Genomic DNA, 20,354 nt, shown 5'->3' on the forward strand with positions numbered 1-20,354 from the left:
GAAAGGGACTTTTTTCAATACAAGATGTACTTATTACTTTACCAATATCCCCTGAATTTTTAGCCATGTGTGACATCAGTAAGTGGGGCCAGCTGGCAGGTTATTCGCTATCAGCTGCCAGGGTGGGCCGTGTATTTTATCCGGAAAAGCTGTTATCGCGAAACAAGGAGAATACACAAGACATAAACCCTAGTAAAAAATACTGATCCTTCTACTATAATTCTATGCTTTATTTTATACCTTTTACCCCATTTTATATACTTTTGATTTCCTTGCAGATACCCTATTGGCCCCGTAGCCCCTGTAAGTTCCAACCCAAAAGTGGGGCGTAGCACGATTCCCTTCTCTAGCGTGTTTCTATTGGTGCCAAAATTTAACGGCCTGGCCCTGGCCTGTCATGCCAAACGGTAAGCCCGCACAAGGCGGTGAAGCCAGTACCGCTAGTGCCTGGCTAGTACCGGTTAGGGTTAGCCGCCCTATCGGCAGTTATGCAGCGTCAATACAACACATGTGCAGACCAGGCATGACATCGACCCATTTCTTGCTTCCATCAAACTTGCCCCAGAAACTGTCAATTAACGACTAAACCAATGGCTATGTGTGTTCCAGCGTGTGTGGTGAGCACATCCTTGCCCGTGCGGACTGCGACTTTGAAGAGCTCTCTGCCATGTTCGGCCTTCCATTCGGCGCGCATATTCTTGCGGATGATGGACTTTGTGGTTGCCGTGAGGGCATGTGTTTTCGTCTTCCACTCTTTGACAGTAGGTATTGCGGAGGACTTTTTGTACAAGTCGGCATCTACCCTTTTGTTGCGCGCCTGTCGGTAGGCCTCGTGGTCATCTTCCTGCCTCGTTCGTTGCCATCTTTGACCAAGTTGTTGGACCTCTGTACAGATATCTGTTGTAAGGAGTCACGCGATCCAACACCACCCTGCCAACTTGAGCGCAATTAAAAACCCTATATAAACAGGCTATTCAAATATCCATAAATAGTTTAAACTAATTACTACCAACGTTAATCCCCTCTCAACCACATTCCTGCGTTCTTGATCGAATCCAGCGATTGAGCGAGGCGATGGGTTGGACCACGGGCTGGATGCCTGGAGGCCTGCGTCCATCATGACGTTTTACCGCCCGTTTTCTTGTGCCAGATTGCCATCTGTTCCGCAAGCAAAGTCTCTCTGATGATCGACGACGCTGGTTCCCGCGGCCCTTGTGAGGCGGCGGAATCGTTCCTTTATTCTCGCCAGGGATTTTCGAAGCGATGGATCTTCCGGGAAGAGAGCCAGCCAGACTCCGAAATCATGAAGATTTTCCACATTTGATATCATCTGGTCTGCTTTGGACAATGGTATGCTACTGTCTGGCCAAGCCAACGCTTCGAATTCCATGTTGGGTATTGTGTTTGAGTCGGCGAGGGATGTGGGCGAAAGCAGCACGTCACTACTGCCACACCGGTCGGGTTGTACCACGGACCCGAGAGCATGTCCCTCACAATGCTCCAGATCCATATTTGTTCTGGGCAGAGTCAGTTCTTCTAGAGCAAACGACGACGCCGTGTGTGCCATGCCGTGTGCCGCAAAGCTTGGATCATGGTAATCGTGGCGCATCCGTCCCCGCGCGCCGTTCTGGTGGTGAGTCTCTACGGCAAGGCGGCTCATGCCTGCCCACTCATCCGATGTTGGAGGGCTCAGCAGACTGGGCAAATCGAGACTGTCTCTCGGAAAGGTTGAGACAGCCGGCTCAGCGGATGATGGCGCACCGCTGAAACCCAGCGGCATCGGACATGGAGTGCATGAGGAAGCAGCATGGCCAACCCTTTCATGCGGCATGTTGAACATGTGCCGGGTCTTGTTTCTCTTGCCTGGAACCTTTCAGCTTCATTGTAGGTTTTGTGAGTCAAGTTTGCTTACGGAAGCGACGTTGTGAGTCTCTGTTTTGCAGCTGTCGTTTGGTGCTTCTTGCTGCATCTGCCATTGCCGTGTTGGAGCTGGGTGCAAGCCAACATGGCCTCACCACTTCCACAACCTGCCGCACAAGGAGATATATGGGTTGTGGCCAGGGCAAACAGAGACTTGGTTCCCATTGAGGTTGGCGTGGGTGTTTCGGATTCCTGTCGATGAATGTTTCGTCATCATGACTGAGTCTGACTGTCACCTTTTTGTGGCTGGAATTCGCATCCTTTTTAGACTTGACAACTGACTTGACAAATACCGTCACGAAATGATACGCTGCAGCCCAAGGTAACCCAAAGGAGTGCTTTTCAGCCCGCCACCGTGCAGATGCAGAGGCAGATGTAGAGTACGGAGTAGTATTTGGGCAGAACTTCCACCCGTCTGTGATGAAATGCATCAGCTCATCTTCATGGCAGCAAGCACCCACAGACAAGAGCCAGTACCGAGTAGAGACGGCTCTTTCTGGATATCAAATGTACCAGACTCTTCGGGCTCACCCAGTGTCTCGTAAGAGAAATACCCATTGGTTGTCGACGCCCTTGTTGGGTTGTGCGAATGCAACACGCTGCGTCCATGGGCGTGCGGGGAACTACCAAGTGCCGCTGGGCAGGCCCGATTGATCCCGTTTGCTTACATATGTAGCTGAGGATGTCCTTGCCCCTGTGACGGCCTGGGATGCTTGTTGCAACTGAGGTTGCGAAGGAGCCGTCAATACCAGCACATATCGACGGGTTGATGTGGCCTGCGTGCCACGGACAAGCCCACGCATTGCCCTGACAAAACACATTGAGCTACGCCAGAACGTATCCATGTCTTCAAGTAAGTCAGAGACAGAGAATGTAAATTCGCCATTAGGAAGTCCTCTCCCTCCCAGCAGTTCCCCACGATGTGGTGCCACTGAACCTGTACGAGGAGCAGAACAGCTGCTGACATTTCCTGTGACCGGCCGTCTCTTTTTCGCTGCAGAAGCGCAAGGTTGACATGGCCAGCTCAGGCAATTACTTGTAATGAGAAGTGCCTTGTGTGTTGAGCGGCCCTTTACTATTTGTCAAATACATCTGGCACTGCGACACACCCTGCTGGAGAATCGAAGGCCATCTTGCGTGCCTTGTGTTGGGATGCCTTGCTTGTCCGCGCAGTGGAAGCAACTGCGTTTTGCTTAAATTATAAACCACCAGACATCTAGCCAAAGACTGACACGTCTGAATGGGTCCCTCCGACGCGACCACGCATTGAAAAGAACTCACCGTTGACCCCCGAGTCGGCTGTCGACGATTGTCGTGGCCAGAGATTGCTTCCCCATCCCCAGGAGCTGGTCGCGGCGGCTCATCACGAGGCCTTTGGGTCTGCCATTCAAGGGTGTCGTGGCGACTTTAATTTCCCCGTGATATTTGAAACAATCCACGCCTTGTTTGCCATCATTCCGGCAACCAACTTCATCGCCGCGTGTCCACCAAGTCCAGGGCAATGTTTATCTCGTCGTCGGCTCTACCGTTTGCTTCCGCCGTCTGTGCGATGCCCCTCTCGTGACGGGAACATGCGCGATCGACTAGACCGTCCATCTTGCTCAACGGTTTTCTGTCCCTTGCCATCATCCTGGATATCGGTCAGACCCGTACCCTGTCTTTGGCTTCATTCCCCTCTGACGAGGCTGCCTTCTCCCGGCTGTTTACCACCACCGTGGCCGTCAAGGCCGTCATGATTGCTCTCAAGTCGTGGAAAAAGTCTGAACGGGTCCGCTGGGACGGAAATAAGCATAGTCCTGAGGAGACGGCTGGCTTGTTTGGTCTCGGTGCCCTTTCATGGCTTAACCCGCTCTCGTTGGCAGGATACAAGAAGAGATTGGCCCTAGAGGACTTGTACCGCCTCGATTGCAACTTGGCATCAGAGCATCTGCAGGTCAATCACCCGCCTGTGTCAACAGTCTGCGCAGTAGCCCTGGGAAACGTTACGGTCTGGCCAGAGCGCTGATGGAATCGCTCTCTATCCCCCTCCTCCCTGTGCTACCGCGAGTAGCCATGATTGCTTTCTAATTCTGCCAGCCCTTTCTCATTAACAGGATTTTTTGACTACCTGCAGCAGTAGCCACCTGTGAATAAGTCGCCAAAAGTGGGCTACGGCCTCATGGAGCAACCGTCTTGGTCAACGTACTTCCAGGAGCGCTCCATGCACATGGCACGGGGCGTGCTATCAGGTGAGATATACAAGAAGACAACCGAGGCAATGGCCTCTGCGTCAGAAAATTCTGCTGCACTCACCTTGATGAGTGCTGATGTAGAGCGCATCCTCACGGGATGCCTCGATATCCACGAGTTCTGGGCAAATGCAATCCAAGTTGGCTTGGCCTCATGACTCCTTTCTCTACAGATAGAGCCATCGTCTGTTTGCCCGCTCATTGTGGTCGGTTTCTGCGTGGTCAGCACATCTGTTTTGATGCGTTTCATCGGGCCACGCCAAAGGGCATGGATGCAAGCCGCTCAGAGGAGGGTGAGTTTGACTGCCAGTGTCATTGGACAAATCAAGAACGTCAAGATTTCGTATTTGCAGTCTCAAGATTGAGAAGGCCTGGACTTTATTATCGTCAGAGGATACGGAACCTGGAGCTGTTCATACGGCGTCCTAGCCAAAATCGGGCACAAACCCAGACACATCCAGCTGGATAGAACAGACAATGTGAATGATTGGGGACTTCACGGTATACCGCCATTATATTTTTTGCATGGGCGCCGCACCGATTGTGGCCTGCGCTGTCTGTGGCCTCGGTTACGGCTTTTTACCAACTTAAACAACATATGGCTCAAGTTCTGGTCTGTCGACATCTCAACTGAACATCCCTAGCACCCCGATTCCTTCTACCTAGGACTATACGCTTGTTTTCAGTTTTCCCGTCCTTTATGTCTTCTCGTGTTGTGGTTGATATGCTTCATGACAGTCGGTCAAATTGTCGGCGCTCGCCTCCACGAGGAGACTCCTTGCACAGTGATGAGCGCGTCGCTGCGGTTCTTTACAACTACTGACAGCGGGCACACCATGACCAACATCTTTCCTCAAGATTTAACTCTTATAGACGGGTTGTGGCGGGCCTCGCCTTTGTCGTCGTCACCTTTGCTACTCTGCTTCCGGCAAACGAAGCATCTACCGGCGCTGGTCTAGTCACTATTTTGCTGTTTGATGGGAATCTTTTGCATATGGTTTAAATCTACGGAGTACGCCATGCTTGAAACCTCTATTCCCGCTGTAAGCCGCCTAAAAAGCTTTGGCGAGAAAGTCCCGGCTGAAAGTCAAGAAGGCGTCAGTGTCATGGTTCCACGAGTGTGGCCTACAAGGAGTGTTATCAAGATCAATGGCGTTTCTGCTTCCTATGTGTAAGGTACCCAGAGTGTGTGTGCATCTTCGAAATCGCGCAAAGATAACATAACTAATACTATTGCCGACAATGGAGAGGCAGCAGTAACGACAATCCCACCCATTCCTCTCATCTTGCCCCTCAAAGATCTGATACTTTGTATTTCAGAGGGCGACAAGGTGGCAATATGCGGCCGAGTAGGAAGGTAATCTGGCCCTCTTTGCTTCGGCGCTCATATATTGACTTATATTCTGTGGTCTGACAGCGGTAAATCTTTGACCATCTTGCTCCTGATGCGTCTGCTTGATTCTCTGCCATCTTGCGCTGAAAACATTGTAATTGATGAAGTTCCCCTTCGCAAGATCGGCCGCACCACTCTTCGTCGGCACTTCATTTCTGTATCCCAAGAGCCAGTGTTCTTGCCAGATGACACGATCACAGCGATCGGACGGTGAGCTCGGCGACAAGCCGACTTGTTCAAACGGTGGTATTTTCCTTTTAGATGAGGTGAGTTTGAGCATGGATCAAGATACCGAGATGGCTATGCCTTCCTGCATCCATGGGCGGTTTACAGGGTATACCATTCTCATGGCTAGCCATCAGATGGAAACCATCATGGAGTTTGATCGCGTAGTAGTCACTGATCAGGGAAGAGTTGTCGAGTCGGGCAGGACGCAGGAGTTGATGGACGTGGAGGGTTCAAGGTTTAAGGAGCTGTGGTCAACAGGGAGGAATCAACTAGCAGTGGAGCAGGTTCGCAAATCTTAAGCGTCAATGGTTTATGTGAACGTAAATTATAACACGGCTATCAATCGAGTTTGTGTCCTTCTCGTGATGAGGAGTCTTACCGTTCGGGTCGAAAAGACCAAGATGGCGAGAATGCTAGTAATAAAGGCTATAATTTGCCATATTTTATAGCACTAGAGTGTAGTTCTCTCATAGCATTAAAACTGGCGTCTTTGTATGTGTCACATAACCCGTTTCGCGGCACTTATACTCTCGTAGAAGCCTATATTAAAAGTCCGCCTCTAAAGCCCTCAAGACTATTGGGCTTATACTTATACGCTGTATGTATCGGATTTACTCACTCGTAGCGCCAAGTACGTGCCTTGTATTAGAGAAAGTACGTACTGACATGTCTGGTCTGGTAGGTTATTATTGGGGCCTAGTCAATAAATGTCCAGCTGGAAGGAACATTGAAGGGCTGTGGTCTTTGCGCGATATAACAAAACAACGAAAATATGCACAAAGGCACCTCAAGTTTTTTTTGACTGCATGGAGAATAAACTTGCTGAATTCCACATGATGCCGATGATGCTGCGGTGTTCTACAACGACCGAACTGATAGGTGGTGTCTGGTATCACCAGTAAAATGACGTTGCATGTCAATGCATCAAAAACAAGGCGTAGTGACATGTCAAGTCAATATTGTGCTTGGTCCAACAAACCCCGCCGGACCTGTTGGCCCGAGGTGAACATGTCTGGTATGCTGTGAACAGTCAGCACCGCCTGCATGGACATCTCCTCTCTTTCTTCAATTTCTGACGATTGTCTGGCAGAATTGGACAGAGTCTGATCTTCTCTAGGCGTCTTGACTGTTGCGGCCCCGTCCATTTTTTTACTATATCTAGCATGGCATTGGATATCAGTTGGCCCATGGTATTGGGAGCGACTATCGCGTACCTTGCGACCGTTGCGGCTTATCGCCTGTTTCTTCATCCTCTGGCTCGCTTTCCTGGGCCCAAACTGGCAGCTATATCGCGCTGGTATGAGGCGTACTATGATGTTGTCTTGGGCGGACAATACACGGCAAAGATTGCAGAATTACATGGAGAATACGGTAGGTCTGCAATTTTCAATCCCTTCCATGGACCCCAGAAACTGACCCATCGCCCTGGTCAGGCCCAATCATTCGAATCAGCCCGTACGAACTGCACGTCGCCGATGCCAAGTTTTTCGACACGCTCTATCGCATGGAGGGACGTTGGGACAAATATTCGTGGACATACGATGCTTTCGGGGCCAAGGGCTCAACGGTATTTTGCTCAGGTATCACATTTTGCCAGCCATTGTACGTGTAGATTGTAATCGCCAACTTACATTCCTCGTTTGCAGATCATCACGTCCACAAAGCCCGTCGTCGAGCCATTGCACCATTCTTCTCCAAAGCAAACGTCCTTGACCGCCAAGCTTTGCTGCACAGAAATGTTGGCAAACTTTGCCGGCGCCTCTCCGATCTCTCGGGAACCGCCGTCAACCTAGGCGCCGCCATCAGCGCCTTCACTCGAGACAATGCCAACGAATACATTATTGGCAAAGCATATAATGAGCTTGACTTGGAGGACTTTGGCATTGGGTTGTCCATCGCGTCACAAGGAGCTGGCATGTTCTGGCGCGCGACCAAGCATATCCGCTGGTTCGGCCCTGCCGTGCGAGCCATGCCTGTTGGCTGGGCCATGAAGATGGCTGATGAAGGCACAAAGGCCTTTCTTCGATATCTCCAGGCAAGTTGAACTACGACGACCTGCAGTACAAGGCCTTAGTCTCTCGCTTGCGTCTCATTTGCTCATCACTGACTCCAACAGCAATCCGAACAAGACACGCGAGACACCCTGGCTGCTGAAGCATCGTCCTCTCCCGACACCGAGGTCCAGAACACCATGGTCCACGCAATTGTCAAGTCTGATCTTGCGCCCGCTGAGAAAAGCTTTGAGCGCATCTATGAAGAAGTGGCCACCGTCACCGGAGCTGGTTTCGAAACGTCGGCAAACGCCCTGAGACTGATACTCTTCCACGTTTACACGAATGACGCGATTCTCGGACGACTCCGAGAGGAAATCTCGTCGTTGACTACCAAGTCCTCTGAGCCGATTACTCTGAGACAACTGGAGCAGCTCCCATATCTTACGGGTGTTCTAAGGGAGGGCCTGCGCCTAAGCCCTGGAGTCGCCTCGAGAGCAGCCAGAATCACCGACAAGGACCTCGCCTACAACGACTGGTGTATTCCTGCAGGCACGCCCGTCGGAATGACTACTATATTAATTCACACCGATCAAAATTTGTACCCCGATCCAATGTGCTTCAACCCCGATCGATGGATAGATCAAGGTGCCGAGAAAGCAGTCGTCACCAAGTTTGCGCCGTTTTCCCGCGGAACAAGGATTTGCCTCGGCATGCAGTGAGTCTCACTCTTCTCCTTGGCACAGCCGCCCTCCCTTGGGAATTTGCACCTTTTGTTGGATTGGCTGACGCAGTGATACGACGCAGCCTGGCTTGGGCAGAGATGTACCTTGTTCTCGCGGCTCTAGTTCAGAGGTTTTCCTTCACCATCGAGGGTGTCGCAGCCAGTGACTTTGAATTGGACAAGGACAATTTTGGCATCGGTACCAAGGCTGGGTGTAATCTGATGGCTCGTGTCGACCCATACGAAGGCTGATGTTGCCCCATCTTACTGTTGCATCATGCATCATTTGCCTGCGTAGTATTTGATCGCCCGACAGAGTGTCTGGTTGAACCAGACATTCTACTTCGTACATGCAGGGGATACATACAGTCGCATCGGGGTAAGTAAAGGGACATGGAGCAAGACACTATAGCCTAATGAATACATGTAGTCTTACCTGCCTGGATTTTCGTCCCATTGAGCGACGTCTAGCTTTCCCGACCGTGGATCTGACGAATCCCCTCTGCACGTCGTCTTACATGCAGCCCGGTGGTGCACGGCTCATGCAGTAGTTTGCTCATGGAATGTTGCCTGGAGGATCCGTTGGTCGTCAGCTGGACCAACGAGATCAGCCCGTGGCCGACCGGATGCCTCCCATGCTGCAGAGGCAGCGAACAAGATTTGCATTCTGTCCGGTAGTACATTGAGATACGTCTGCGGTACATTCGTCCGCATTGGGGGCGAAAAGAGAAATAAGCGCACATCAAGTCCATGGTTCAAATGTACAAAGAGCCGATGAGTCAGGTATTCGACCATCACGAGAATACGTGCTGGCGATTTATGGACGGTCAGACTGCTGTGCTTCCAGAAGTCGTCGCTTTCCACCTTCATTTCGCGCCATCATACCATGTCGCAGCTACCCGTGCCCGTCAACCCGGATGACCAAGGCCGCGGGCCTTTGGTGATGGGTTTGACCTGGACTTTTGCCACTGTAGCCATCATCGCCGGAGTCCTTCGCTTCTACGTGCGCACCAAGCTGGCCATTGGCCTTTGTTTGGACGATTGGCTCATGTTTGCCGCCATTGTAAGAGCCAGCACGGCAAAGCATATCCTCAACTATTGAGGCCGCGATGCTAACCCGAGGAACTTCCCTCAACCAGGCTTGCAACATTGTGTCGCAATCGTTTGTGACGATTGCCTACCACCATGGTCTCGGAAAGCACGATGCCAGCTTGCGTCCGGATCAGGTCATCAACGTCTTGAAGTGGATGTGGCTTGCCAACACGCCTGGACTCATTGTTTCCATATTGGCGCGTATATCCATCGCCGTCTTGCTGGTGCGTCTCTTTGGCGGCGTGCACAAATGGCTGAAATGGTTCGTCATCGTCGTGACCGGCCTGTGCACCATATTGACCGTCATTATTCTTCCCTGTACCTACCTCCAGAGCACTCCAGTGAGCGGCAACTGGGATCCGTTTATTCCAGCTGAGCATTGGAATCCAAAGATTTACATTTCGTTGGCATACTTTTGTCAAGGTGAGTCGCGCCTCTGCCGCTTCTCCGTTCACCTCGCTTCGTCGCTAACCACCATGTCGGGTATCGCCAGCCCTATGGACATTTACCGATCTGACCTTTGTCTTGTTTCCAATCCTGGTGATTTGGGGGCTACATATGGCCATGAGACAGCGCCTCGGCCTTGTGCTTCTCATGAGCGTGTCGCTATTCACCATGGTCCTGTCAATTCTCAAGACCGTCGGCCTGAAGCACATTGCCGACCAACAAGCCGACCCCACTGCCACCGATGTTCTGTATGGTGCCTCGCTTGAGATTCTTTGGTCTTGTCTCGAACAGGCGTTTGTCATCATCATGGGCTGCGTCCCACCACTCCGATCCGTCGTGAAGTTGCAGCTGGTGAGATCCATCTCCGATTCGTTGGCCAGCATCATACGGAGGAAAAAGGCCTCCAAGTCATCAGTGGACTCTCCGAAATATGTCAGTAGGGCCGAGCAGTATGAAAATTTGGAAATGTCCCACGGCAGACCGGGACGGATTCATGAGAATGATGGGCTACCCTATATGGGCCCACGGCACGCAGGAAGCCAACAAAGTTTGGTGGGCAAAGACAAGATGCATTCCACACCAGTACCTCACGTTCAATCCAAGCAGACTTGGATGGATGTGGATGTTTAATGCGATTAAAGCTGGTTTGATGGGTGGACGTTGTCTGGCATAAAGCGCCAGTGTCTCTTGAGGGAGACCGACCCAGGTAAAAACCACGGTGCCACGAAAATTGTTAAGGTTGTGCCAATTTATAGTGCTTGTTAATGTCAATAATATAATGCCTTGCGCTACTGGTAGACTTGACCTGTCTAGTAGATCTTAGAGCAAGATGCGCAGGAAGACTCGGCTTTGAAGTCGAAAAGCTTCTACTATACTCAATTCATCTAATCACAGTCTTTGTAAAGTTCCCTGGTTTCGTCCAAGACCTTTAAGACAGGATGTCCTTATTTACACACCGCAGCGCCGAGCCCTGGTGCTCTATGTCATCGTAATCGTAGCCCTCGCGAAACTATAATCAGGATCAAAGGTCGATCCATATCGTGATTTTATGCCACATCCGTATGACAGATAAAACCTCTTTCGGGAGTCTTTGACTCCCCATTTTGGAATAAACCTGAAGGCTATGTCGTCATCACTAGATTGCGTGATTATCTCCTTTGTGATTGGCCTCTCGCCACTTCAGCAAAGCTAACAGTTGAGAGTACAAATGAATGTGCTGAACTAGAAATACAAAGAAGAATGGATCGATGCATATCGAACCTAACGCATTGAGCGGGCATTATTAAGCCTGGCCGTCAGAATGGGCGGAATCATGCTGACCATTGCCATCTTTCTTCCTCAAGTCATGCCAACCCATTCCCCATAGCACAAGTGCACATGCAGAAGCCACTGCTGCAACTAAATAGAAAACACGATCTATACTGTTGGCATATGCAGCCAAAACTCCAGGAAGATTATCGGACTGGACAATGGTACGAAATCCCGTCGCGCCAGCCCGTATCACCGCCTGGGCATTCTCAAGAGGCGCATTGTCTTGCAGTTGTGAGGCAAGACTGGAAACAAAAATGACATTGCAAAGAGTCAGCACAATAGCTGGACCCAAGGATTGCGCAAAAATAACCAGAGCCATCCCCGTGGCCAGTTGCTCTCCGCCAACGGCTGCTTGAACTGTAATGATAGCCTAAGGGGTCCTATGTAAGTACTTGTTCCAAGGTCCACGACGGGAGCATGGAATGAGACAAACCAGCTGCATACTAAGCCCTGAGCCGATCCCTGCCAAGATCTGAAATCCTACCCAATATCCAGTTGGGCTTCCTGGTTGCAGGAGCGAGTACAGCCCGCTTCCTACGGCCAGAAGGACGGTACCAACAATGGCCAAGGGAATTACAAATCCGATCTTTTGCACTGGGCAAAACATTAGCAACATGTATACATGGAGACTAGTGGCTCTGCAAGGCACACTTACACAAGACTCCCGAAAAGACGGCAGCGAAAAGTTGCGGGAGAATCGTGGGTAGGAGATAGACCCCATGAGCATTGCTGTAGCATTTTCAATAGCCTGAAAGTATATAGGAAGGAAGAAAGTCGCTCCATAGACAGCAGAGATCATAAAGGACTGGTACAGCCCTGACGCCCATACAACTTTCTGCTTGATCATTGAGGGCGGGAGCAACGCATCGTCACCCTTGTGTTGATTCCAGAAGAACCACGCTACAAACGTGCCAACGGAACCACAGAATAAGCCTATCACACGGGACGAATTCCATGGCAACTGTGTACCTCCGTATTGGAGGGCAAGGAGGAGTTGCAGGGTAGCGGGGGCAAAAAGGGCGAATCCCACGAGGTCCAGGTAATGATGCAGCCTCGAAAGCACGACAAGTGGGCTTTGCTTTGCCTTTTGCTCCGGCACTCGGAGGAGGAGGAGGATCAACGCAGTAAAAGCACCCAGAGGCAAGTTGATGTAAAAGCCTGCTCATCCATGTAAGCGACGACAGTACACGACAGCCAGGGGGACACAAAGAACATACACCATCTCCAGGTAGTATATGAAGTAAAGGCTCCTCCAATCAGAGGCCCAGCTACAAGACCTAGTTGGTTTACTGCGCATAGGAGCGTATAAATTAGTTCTGATGGGTGCATGTTTCACTGGTGAAAGGGACCACTTACATCCCATTGTGAGGCCGATGAGGGCTGCGAGACGAGTCAGTGATTTCTTTCGGGCTACATGGAAAGGGTTCGGTGCGAATTTGTCATTCTAAAGCTTCACCTACATGGACGCTTCTCCAGAGGTGCACAGCTTGAGATTATGGTAATGGCGCCGTTGATGATGCCGGCGGAGCCGAATCCAGCAATGGCCCGGCCAACAATCAACATGTCTGATGAGACAGCAGCGCCACATAGCACGGAGCCAAACTCGAAAATGGCAAAAAAGGTTAAAAAGGACCACTTGTTTTCATCTAACTTAGTATGGGGGCCGCAATAATATTCGTGTTACAACAAGGGACGTGCGAACCTTAGAGTTGAAGTGTGTGTATACTTTTCCCGTCAGTGGCTGAGGCGCGGCGCTGTTGGTCGTCTCAGTTCAATTGCTCCTCATACCGGATTGTACGAAATCGCAAACCTGCCAAATTGGTATGCACTGGCGTACCACCCGACATCGGGGAGTGAGTTGAAGGTGTCTGTGATGCGTGGAATCGCCTTGACGCAACGGTCAGTGGCAAGCCGTGAGGAAGCACCGGGATTTGAGCTGCTTACCGTGCTGATGATCATGGTGTCCAAGAGCATGAGAAAACAGGCAAGCGCTACGCTGCCGACAATCAATGCCAACTTGAGGCCTGTCACATAGCCCACGCCGTTTTGGGGTTTACTATCAGCCATAGGCGCATCCTTCTCGTCGGGGCCCTGCATGGGCGTAGGCTCAGCAGTGGGAGAGGAGTTTGACATGGCGCTTTCCAGACTAGTGGTTTCGTTTCTAGTGCTGATACTTCTGGTTGGACGTCAACTGGTTCGAGTATACGAAACGAGTTGGGGACGGGCACTTACTAGTTGTAGTGAAGTATTCCCGCACCCGCCTGTAACGGGAGGGATATAGCAGGGTATAAAGACTGGGGAAAGTTGTAGCTGAAGCCAGAGGATCAGAATTACCAAGCTCGAGCAACGTTTCTGTAGTTTCGGTATTTCCTTGCTTGTGATGACAAACAAAGGTGAAAGGCAGGCCAGACGCCAGCACCTTGTGCACTATTGTCCAATTCCACGATGGGGATTGGTTGGCTGAATAGTTTCAGATAAAAAAAATGTTATTATTAATGTACCATGGCAAGTTGTCTCGAGGGCAACCGATATTCACAGTCATCTATGCTACTCACCAGTTTGGTCCACCAGACATTTCTATGAATGAAAGGGAACGAAATGTGGAACTCAAAGACAACATTAGTCAAGTGCGGCTCCGGGCGTGTAGGGGGATTCTGAATTCTACACTGTCGTACGGGGAAACGCAGTACACCAGCCTGCAAAAGACTCGGGTCATGCACCAAGAAGCCAAATTCAAGAAGTAGAGTGGTCAGACATCAGCTGCTGCCAAGTTGGCTTACGAGACGGAATAGAGGGTTCCAAGTTCCAAAATACCCTGTCGAGGATAAGGGAAAGGATTGGGCAACGTTATCGCTCACCGTCATGCTACGCAGCATGTGCTAGACATGTGGTCGCCGTATGCCTCAATCACAGCCACCGTGCCCTGACAAATGACTTGCATTATGCCAAGTTCGTGCTTTGACTGGTCAAATGGGCGTCTTATGTCTCACAATGAACGTACGGAGTACAGTAGCATGCATATGCAGCCAGGCACACCGATTTCTGGGCCACACCGTAAGCCAGGCTGCCACACCCCTCCAAATGCTTTACATAAACCGGCCTGGCACGGCCGCTATTATTGGAGTAAAGACTGGGAATAGGCTGCGTTTTAATCACTTTCTGGTATTTGAAATTCTACGGCTAATTGCGATAACTTGAGCTACGTTGGAGAAAGCGTCCATGTTGAATCAGTTACTGATCACAATACACACACACACTCACACACACATATATATATGCCTCGCCAGTATTTAATAGCCCACACCAAGGTCTTGACACATACGGTTGCAATGCCTGTGTGACCGGCTGCATGGCACATCTGACGGTACATTGAACTACTCGAGGGTACATTCATGGTTCTCATGGGTCCCCAGACAGCTCATCAGCACAGATTATGCAGCCGCCTAACTTGGAACTATCCTCCGACAGATTGTCGGGGGGCTATGTATGCATTACAGAATATCTGCCCAACACGCCCGACTCAGTCCAAGGGAACGTCTGGCTTACGCTAGAACTGGCTCCGCAGAGCAGAAATCGTCGGGTCAGCCCTTGCCGAGCTCTGGAATACATTCGACCGGTTCCGATGCTGCCTTGTTCTGAGTCTCATTGCCGTCCTGGTGGCTGTATTGATGTCATTCGCCTCACCATATACTCCTCATGCCTGGATCGCTGCAACAAAAGGCCACCAAGTCGTTGACCGTAGTTTACATGTAAGCCGGCCCGGCCCATCATCGGCATCATGTCTATGAAACCAACCGTGTTTATCTGCGGCGCAACCGGCAGTCAGGGCGGAGCCCTCGCTCACCAACTACGTGCTATGGACTGGGCAGTCCATGCGACAGTCCGCAACCTCGAATCCGGACCAGCGAAATTGCTCAAGGCCGCCGGCGTACAACTCACACAGGGCGATTGGGATGATGCTGCGGCGCTCAAGTCGGCCATGACCGGCTGCGACAAACTCTTTCTATGCCTACTGCCAGACTTTAGCGACATGAATCGTGAAAGACGACAGGCGGAGGCCATTGTAAAGATTGCCCAGGCCGCGGGTGTTGGTCAAGTGGTTGCGTCGACGTCGCTAGGCGTCTTCACGCTGGACGACATCGAGGCCAAGGAACACATTGTCCCCGAATCGTTCATGGCAGGACACTTGGCCGGCAAGAAAGGCGTAGAGGAGTCTGTTCGGCGTGGCGGCTTCCAATACTGGACCTTTCTGCGGCCTTCTTTCTTCATGGCCAATTTCCTGGAACCCAAAGTGGCCCGTTATCCGGAGCCCCGGGACAAGGGCACGTGGACGACGGCAATGACGCCAGAGACGCTCCTTGCTTTGATCGACCATGTCGATATTGCCTCGTTTGCAGCCGAGGTGTTTCAATATCCAGAAAGATTTCACGGCCAGGCCATTGGGTTGGCGAGCGACATGTTGTCGGTGCAGGATACCCTGACCACATTGGGCGAAGCAGCTGGGCGGCCTCTGAAGGCAGTTTTTCTGACGGACGACGAGATTAGGGAAAACCAAAAAACTTCGAATGTATTTACGAACTCTCAAATCTCCATGAGATATATGTCACGGTATATTGATATGAATGGGGTTGCGTCGGTGATTCGGCCTACATCCTTCAAGAACTTTTTGGAGAGAGAAAGGGAGAAAGTGACGGCGACCTATTCATGATAAATGGATTTCATTCTGATTGGCAGCTTTCTCGGTCTATTTTGCAAACGCACTATATACTATCCATCTATTCCATGAATTCGGTTGCCACAATTCTGTGGATAGAGCAATTCGTTAAACAACTTGTAGCCTAGTCCCCGTCTTTTCATTCGCAGTCGTGTTGCATGGTCATTGTACGTCTACGCCCTTTCTACTAACATGCAGCGCAACTTTCTGCGGGGGAAGCATAAAGTTTAGCATCGAAGTCCGCTTTCCTGGTTTCTTGACGACCTCAACGTCGTAGTTGAGAAGCACATAAGCCACGGCCTGCTTCACCATCTGGGCTACGAACCAGCGCCCCGGACACGCATGCCTACCATAGCCAAAAGGAAGAAACGATGTGCTAACGGTGGTCATGAGCTGCCTCTTGGTTCCGTTCTGACGATCAGTATGCTGCGGAGCAGGAAACTCGCGTGAGAAGCGAAACGCATCGAAATGCTCAGGATGATGATATATCTCGGGATCCATGTGCACCATTTGCGCGGGAAACACAGTCCGCACGCCTGACCGAGCAGTTATTCGGCGGCCTTGACCGAGATCAATTCCCTTTCCTGATATGACGTCTAGTGGGAGCAGATGCACCATTACGTCGTTGAGGCGCATAGATTCACGCACAGCAGAGTCGACACAGTAGAGAGCGTCGGTGGCCTCTTTTGTCGACAGACCTTGGTATTCGGACGACACGCGTCGACACTCGTCCCTGCACGTGCTGACGATTTCGTCACGCTCGTCGCTGCTGTATATGTCTATCACTGCGTGCGCAAAGACCCAGCCGATGGCGAATACGAACATGGATGTTAGGGCGAGGATGCGCATGGCTATCTTGTTCGCTGTCATTTGTTCGGGTCCATGGCTCTTAGCAACGGCAATAAGCCACTGAATAACATTGCCCTGAAACGGATAGGTATAAAGTTAGAAGCGAAAGTTTTGAAGTGGATGGTGAGGTGTGTTGGCCTACTGGACTGTTGGCTTCATCACCGCCTCGGTCCTCGAACTGCTGCATCTTTTCCTCCACCATGGGTAGCAACATCTTGAGCAACTTTCGCTGGTGATATCTAGCTCGCAGGGCTAGTACTCTTCCTAATATTGGCCGCAACGCCGGAGGCAGACAGTTGATGAAGCAAGCGTCTACCAGAACGGCATTGGCATACAGCCTCGACTGCTCCAAGTACGTTTCGTCCTTGCTTCCAGGCAACCCGACCATGATTCGCAATGCGGCGTGCGAAATAATTCGTACCATCGAGTCCCAGGCATTAACAACGGTTCCGTTTCTCGAATCTCCCCAACATTTCTGGAAAGCTGTGGCCCATTCCTCGGCCATGATGCCGGCTAGGGGACCCATGTCCTTCTGGGTGAGGTTCTTGCGAACAATGTCAAAGTGAATAGTGTTGCCCCAAACATCCTTATCCGTCATCAAGTATTGAAACTGAGCATTCTCCAGCAAGGCGTCGAAACTAGACAACTCATCACGAGGCCTGTTGAGGAGGTGCAACATGGATGGCGGCAGGACAACAAGAGCCCCTCCCATCCACATGGTCGGAAGGCCAAAGGGTTTATCAAACTTTGAAAACCTTTTGTAACCATCGCGCATGGCTTCCTGCATCGAGGTGACTGACTTTGCAATGGCAAAGGCCCATGATAGGATACCACCGCCCTGTGGGACGCCTACGATATCTATCTTATTCCATAGGTCGTTGTGCTGTCTGCGCCGTGCGCTCATATAGAAGCGACGGAGAATAAGTGCTACAGCAGACGCTGTAAAGAATAAAGTGAGCAAGTTCATGGCTCACCAAGTAGCGAGGTTCTTCTGGCTGTTGGGGAAGGTCTGATACTAGCCAACGGAGTAGCGACATGGACGTAGTAGATGCTGGTTTCACCACAGGGTTGTAGATGCACGTGCGGAAAAGTCAAGTATACGGCCACTTATCTTACGCATAGTTTAAAAGTGAACAGTTTTGCATATTTCACTTGTGAGACGTGCTACAGCGACTTGATGGGTTCTATTTGGAAGCTAGGGTAGGCTGCTCACCAGGTTCAGTCACAGAAAAAAGCTGGGCAAGGTTGCTTGGTACTCGCATCAGGGCGCTCGTAATCTCTGCAGATGAAGACACTAGTTTTTGCATGTTGAGCGGAAAATGGGACCACTCTTGATGCAAAGATTATCGTCGTCTCACGCCGTGAACGCCCGATAACCTGCAAGACAACCAACTCCTTACAAGACACAACAACTGCTGCCTCGAGTCGCAAAAAAACAAGAATACGAACTGGTCCGAGAACTGAAAACCGGTGGAGTGTAGAAGTAATTGCACTCCACCTTGTAAGCCATTCGATTGGGGACACTGGCACAGCACGCTGACGATTGTAACCCCATGTAGGGATTGCGCGGGTATTGGTAAGCCTACCGTTACATTATGTATGTGCCAGTTTAGACCCCATGTTACATTCTCTTCGCCCGCATATTACACGCAGCGTGGGCGAGGCGCAGTGTGCGTACCAGTATTATGAATTGACCAGACCCTTCAGCGGACAAGTGTCGGAGCCACTTACGGGCCAGTGAATGCGTGCGGTCTCATGACCATTGGCAGATCCGATACTTGATCTTTTCATAGCAGGCTGCAGTTTTTCGGCATTTGATGACGGCATTGGCTACCTCTGACCCCCAGCGCTCTCATTCTCTTAGTGCTCGAAATAGATAAGGTATGGATTACTCATGGATTGACGCCTGGCAATCTCACATGCATCACCCCCTCATAATGTAACGGTGCGTACATAAAGGTTTCAACAAGTTCAAGCCCTGCCTCTCTCAATGTGTCATGCCATTGCGCCTCGGTCCGCTCCATGCCTGCCAAGGCCGTAAGCATGGTCAAGTCTATAGACGCGGCCATCAGATTCACCCCTCTCTCGGGCAAGATCATCTCGTCAATCAGCAGGACCGACTCTGGCCCCATGGCCGCCTTGGTCTGCTCCAGGATCTTCTGGACTTGGTGTGGCGGATGGTCGTGGAGGATGCCCCGGAGATGGTAGAATTTGGCATCTGCGAGAGAGGCGGGGAAAAAAGAGACCTTGATTAGCATTTGGACTGGAATGGTGGATGTAGACCGACGCGCTACTCACTCTTGATCGGCTGCGGTTGGAAAAAATCATGCTCCAGGTTCTCAACTCCCGGAGTCGGTAGAGCCTTCGCGATCGAATGCGGGAGATCCTGAAGGACCACCCTCCCGGTCAGATCGGGATATTTCTCCTTGAACTGTTTGCACTGATGTCCGATGCCGCCACCTATGTTGACATATAAAACTCTGTCTTTGTCCTGCGCATCCCAATTCTTGATTTCGCGTGCGACGGGATACACCGAGAGCCACGAAACTTGGGGCTGACGACGAAGAGCCATGTAGTCATTGAAGTTGGCGAGGTGCTCGGGGTTCTCACCAAACCAAGCAAACGCGTGGAGTGGTGTTTTCCATGCATCCTGGAAAGCTGTATGCAGCTCGTCGGCGGGGTTTCGGTAATTTGTTCTCTTCAAGAAGGCTGGCAGGGCCTCATACTGGGGTCCGGCCGTGTAGAAGCTGAGAGTTGTTAGCACAAGCTCTTTGTCGCGGAGTTGAGAAAAAGGCACCAAGACAGAGTCTTGAAGAAACACGAACTAATGTCCCAAGCCTGCTTCAACAGCCTTCTCCGTGAGGTTTCTAGTGACGTTGTTCGCGCTGTACTGGGTTGCCGAGGTCTCGGTGACTGCGCCAATGGCCTCCAGATATCTCAAGATTCGATCTAGACACGGAAATTCAGCAAGGGTCCTGTTAAACGTGGAACGCTGGACGTACGAATCAAGGCGCGCTCTGATCGAGTCTTTTGGGCCACCTCTTCTACGCTAATCGGGCCTCCTGCTTCAGATAAGAGCTTGAAGAGTCCCAAGTCGAAGCCGATTCTGATGGTGGCTGTCTGGAGGTTCTGTGACGGACAACAGTCAACTCTTTGAACAAGTTCAACAAAGGCGAAAAGGCAACTCACCATGTGTCCGTATCTGTGGACCGTGTCATTGGGGCTTTCTAGCGAGAGGACCAACTCGTTCAGCGACCTCACGAGCTGCTGACGGGTTACATCATCAGCCGTCGCTGCCAACTGCTTGAGCTGGTCAATGGGTGCGTCCATGCTGGCAAGGTCTAAAGAGACGAAGCACGTTGTGATGAATGTTTCTTGTTGGTCGTGGTCTTGGCCAGAAGCACTGGTGTCAAGGACGCTTTGTATTTACAGAACGAAACAAGCCAGGATTCACCCT

The 20,354-nt window shown here is 51.0% G+C and overlaps 8 protein-coding genes across 8 annotated transcripts; 4 read left to right on the forward strand and 4 right to left on the reverse strand.

Annotated features, from left to right (window-relative positions):
- Positions 1 to 1,126: 1,126 nt before the first annotated feature.
- On the reverse strand, positions 1,127 to 1,831 carry MAA_06603 (uncharacterized protein; the record flags this gene model as incomplete). The annotated part of the gene is made up of 1 exon (XM_007824601.1): positions 1,127 to 1,831. The coding sequence occupies one exon, from the start codon at positions 1,829 to 1,831 to the stop codon at positions 1,127 to 1,129; it is 705 nt and encodes a 234-aa protein (XP_007822792.1).
- A 1,821-nt stretch (positions 1,832 to 3,652) lies between these two features.
- MAA_11608 (Fungal transcriptional regulatory protein) lies at positions 3,653 to 3,925 on the forward strand (the record flags this gene model as incomplete). The annotated part of the gene is made up of 1 exon (XM_011412523.1): positions 3,653 to 3,925. The coding sequence occupies one exon, from the start codon at positions 3,653 to 3,655 to the stop codon at positions 3,923 to 3,925; it is 273 nt and encodes a 90-aa protein (XP_011410825.1).
- A 3,007-nt stretch (positions 3,926 to 6,932) lies between these two features.
- On the forward strand, positions 6,933 to 8,736 carry MAA_06604 (Cytochrome P450 CYP5336A1; the record flags this gene model as incomplete). Its single annotated transcript, XM_007824602.2, has 5 exons — positions 6,933 to 7,140; positions 7,203 to 7,349; positions 7,416 to 7,729; positions 7,886 to 8,478; positions 8,568 to 8,736. 5 exons carry the CDS (start codon positions 6,933 to 6,935, stop codon positions 8,734 to 8,736), a joined length of 1,431 nt encoding a protein of 476 aa, XP_007822793.2.
- Positions 8,737 to 9,370: 634 nt separating this feature from the next.
- On the forward strand, positions 9,371 to 10,653 carry MAA_06605 (uncharacterized protein; the record flags this gene model as incomplete). Its single annotated transcript, XM_007824603.1, has 3 exons — positions 9,371 to 9,547; positions 9,624 to 9,999; positions 10,070 to 10,653. 3 exons carry the CDS (start codon positions 9,371 to 9,373, stop codon positions 10,651 to 10,653), a joined length of 1,137 nt encoding a protein of 378 aa, XP_007822794.1.
- A 652-nt stretch (positions 10,654 to 11,305) lies between these two features.
- Positions 11,306 to 13,467, reverse strand: MAA_06606 (efflux pump; the record flags this gene model as incomplete). Its single annotated transcript, XM_007824604.2, has 8 exons — positions 11,306 to 11,704; positions 11,768 to 11,920; positions 11,990 to 12,492; positions 12,552 to 12,623; positions 12,795 to 12,969; positions 13,037 to 13,088; positions 13,145 to 13,221; positions 13,279 to 13,467. The coding sequence occupies 8 exons, from the start codon at positions 13,465 to 13,467 to the stop codon at positions 11,306 to 11,308; spliced, it is 1,620 nt and encodes a 539-aa protein (XP_007822795.2).
- Positions 13,468 to 15,112: 1,645 nt separating this feature from the next.
- Positions 15,113 to 16,042, forward strand: MAA_06607 (NmrA family protein; the record flags this gene model as incomplete). Its single annotated transcript, XM_007824605.1, has 1 exon — positions 15,113 to 16,042. The coding sequence occupies one exon, from the start codon at positions 15,113 to 15,115 to the stop codon at positions 16,040 to 16,042; it is 930 nt and encodes a 309-aa protein (XP_007822796.1).
- Positions 16,043 to 16,210: 168 nt separating this feature from the next.
- On the reverse strand, positions 16,211 to 17,864 carry MAA_06608 (Cytochrome P450 CYP607B1; the record flags this gene model as incomplete). Its single annotated transcript, XM_007824606.1, has 2 exons — positions 16,211 to 16,972; positions 17,040 to 17,864. 2 exons carry the CDS (start codon positions 17,862 to 17,864, stop codon positions 16,211 to 16,213), a joined length of 1,587 nt encoding a protein of 528 aa, XP_007822797.1.
- Positions 17,865 to 18,789: 925 nt separating this feature from the next.
- Positions 18,790 to 20,227, reverse strand: MAA_06609 (O-methyl transferase B; the record flags this gene model as incomplete). The annotated part of the gene is made up of 5 exons (XM_007824607.2): positions 18,790 to 19,115; positions 19,196 to 19,644; positions 19,723 to 19,846; positions 19,900 to 20,026; positions 20,087 to 20,227. The coding sequence occupies 5 exons, from the start codon at positions 20,225 to 20,227 to the stop codon at positions 18,790 to 18,792; spliced, it is 1,167 nt and encodes a 388-aa protein (XP_007822798.2).
- Positions 20,228 to 20,354: the final 127 nt, after the last annotated feature.

Source organism: Metarhizium robertsii (genome assembly GCF_000187425.2).
Source record: "Metarhizium robertsii ARSEF 23 chromosome Unknown MAA_Scf_11, whole genome shotgun sequence".
Taxonomy (NCBI): Eukaryota; Fungi; Ascomycota; class Sordariomycetes; order Hypocreales; family Clavicipitaceae; genus Metarhizium; species Metarhizium robertsii.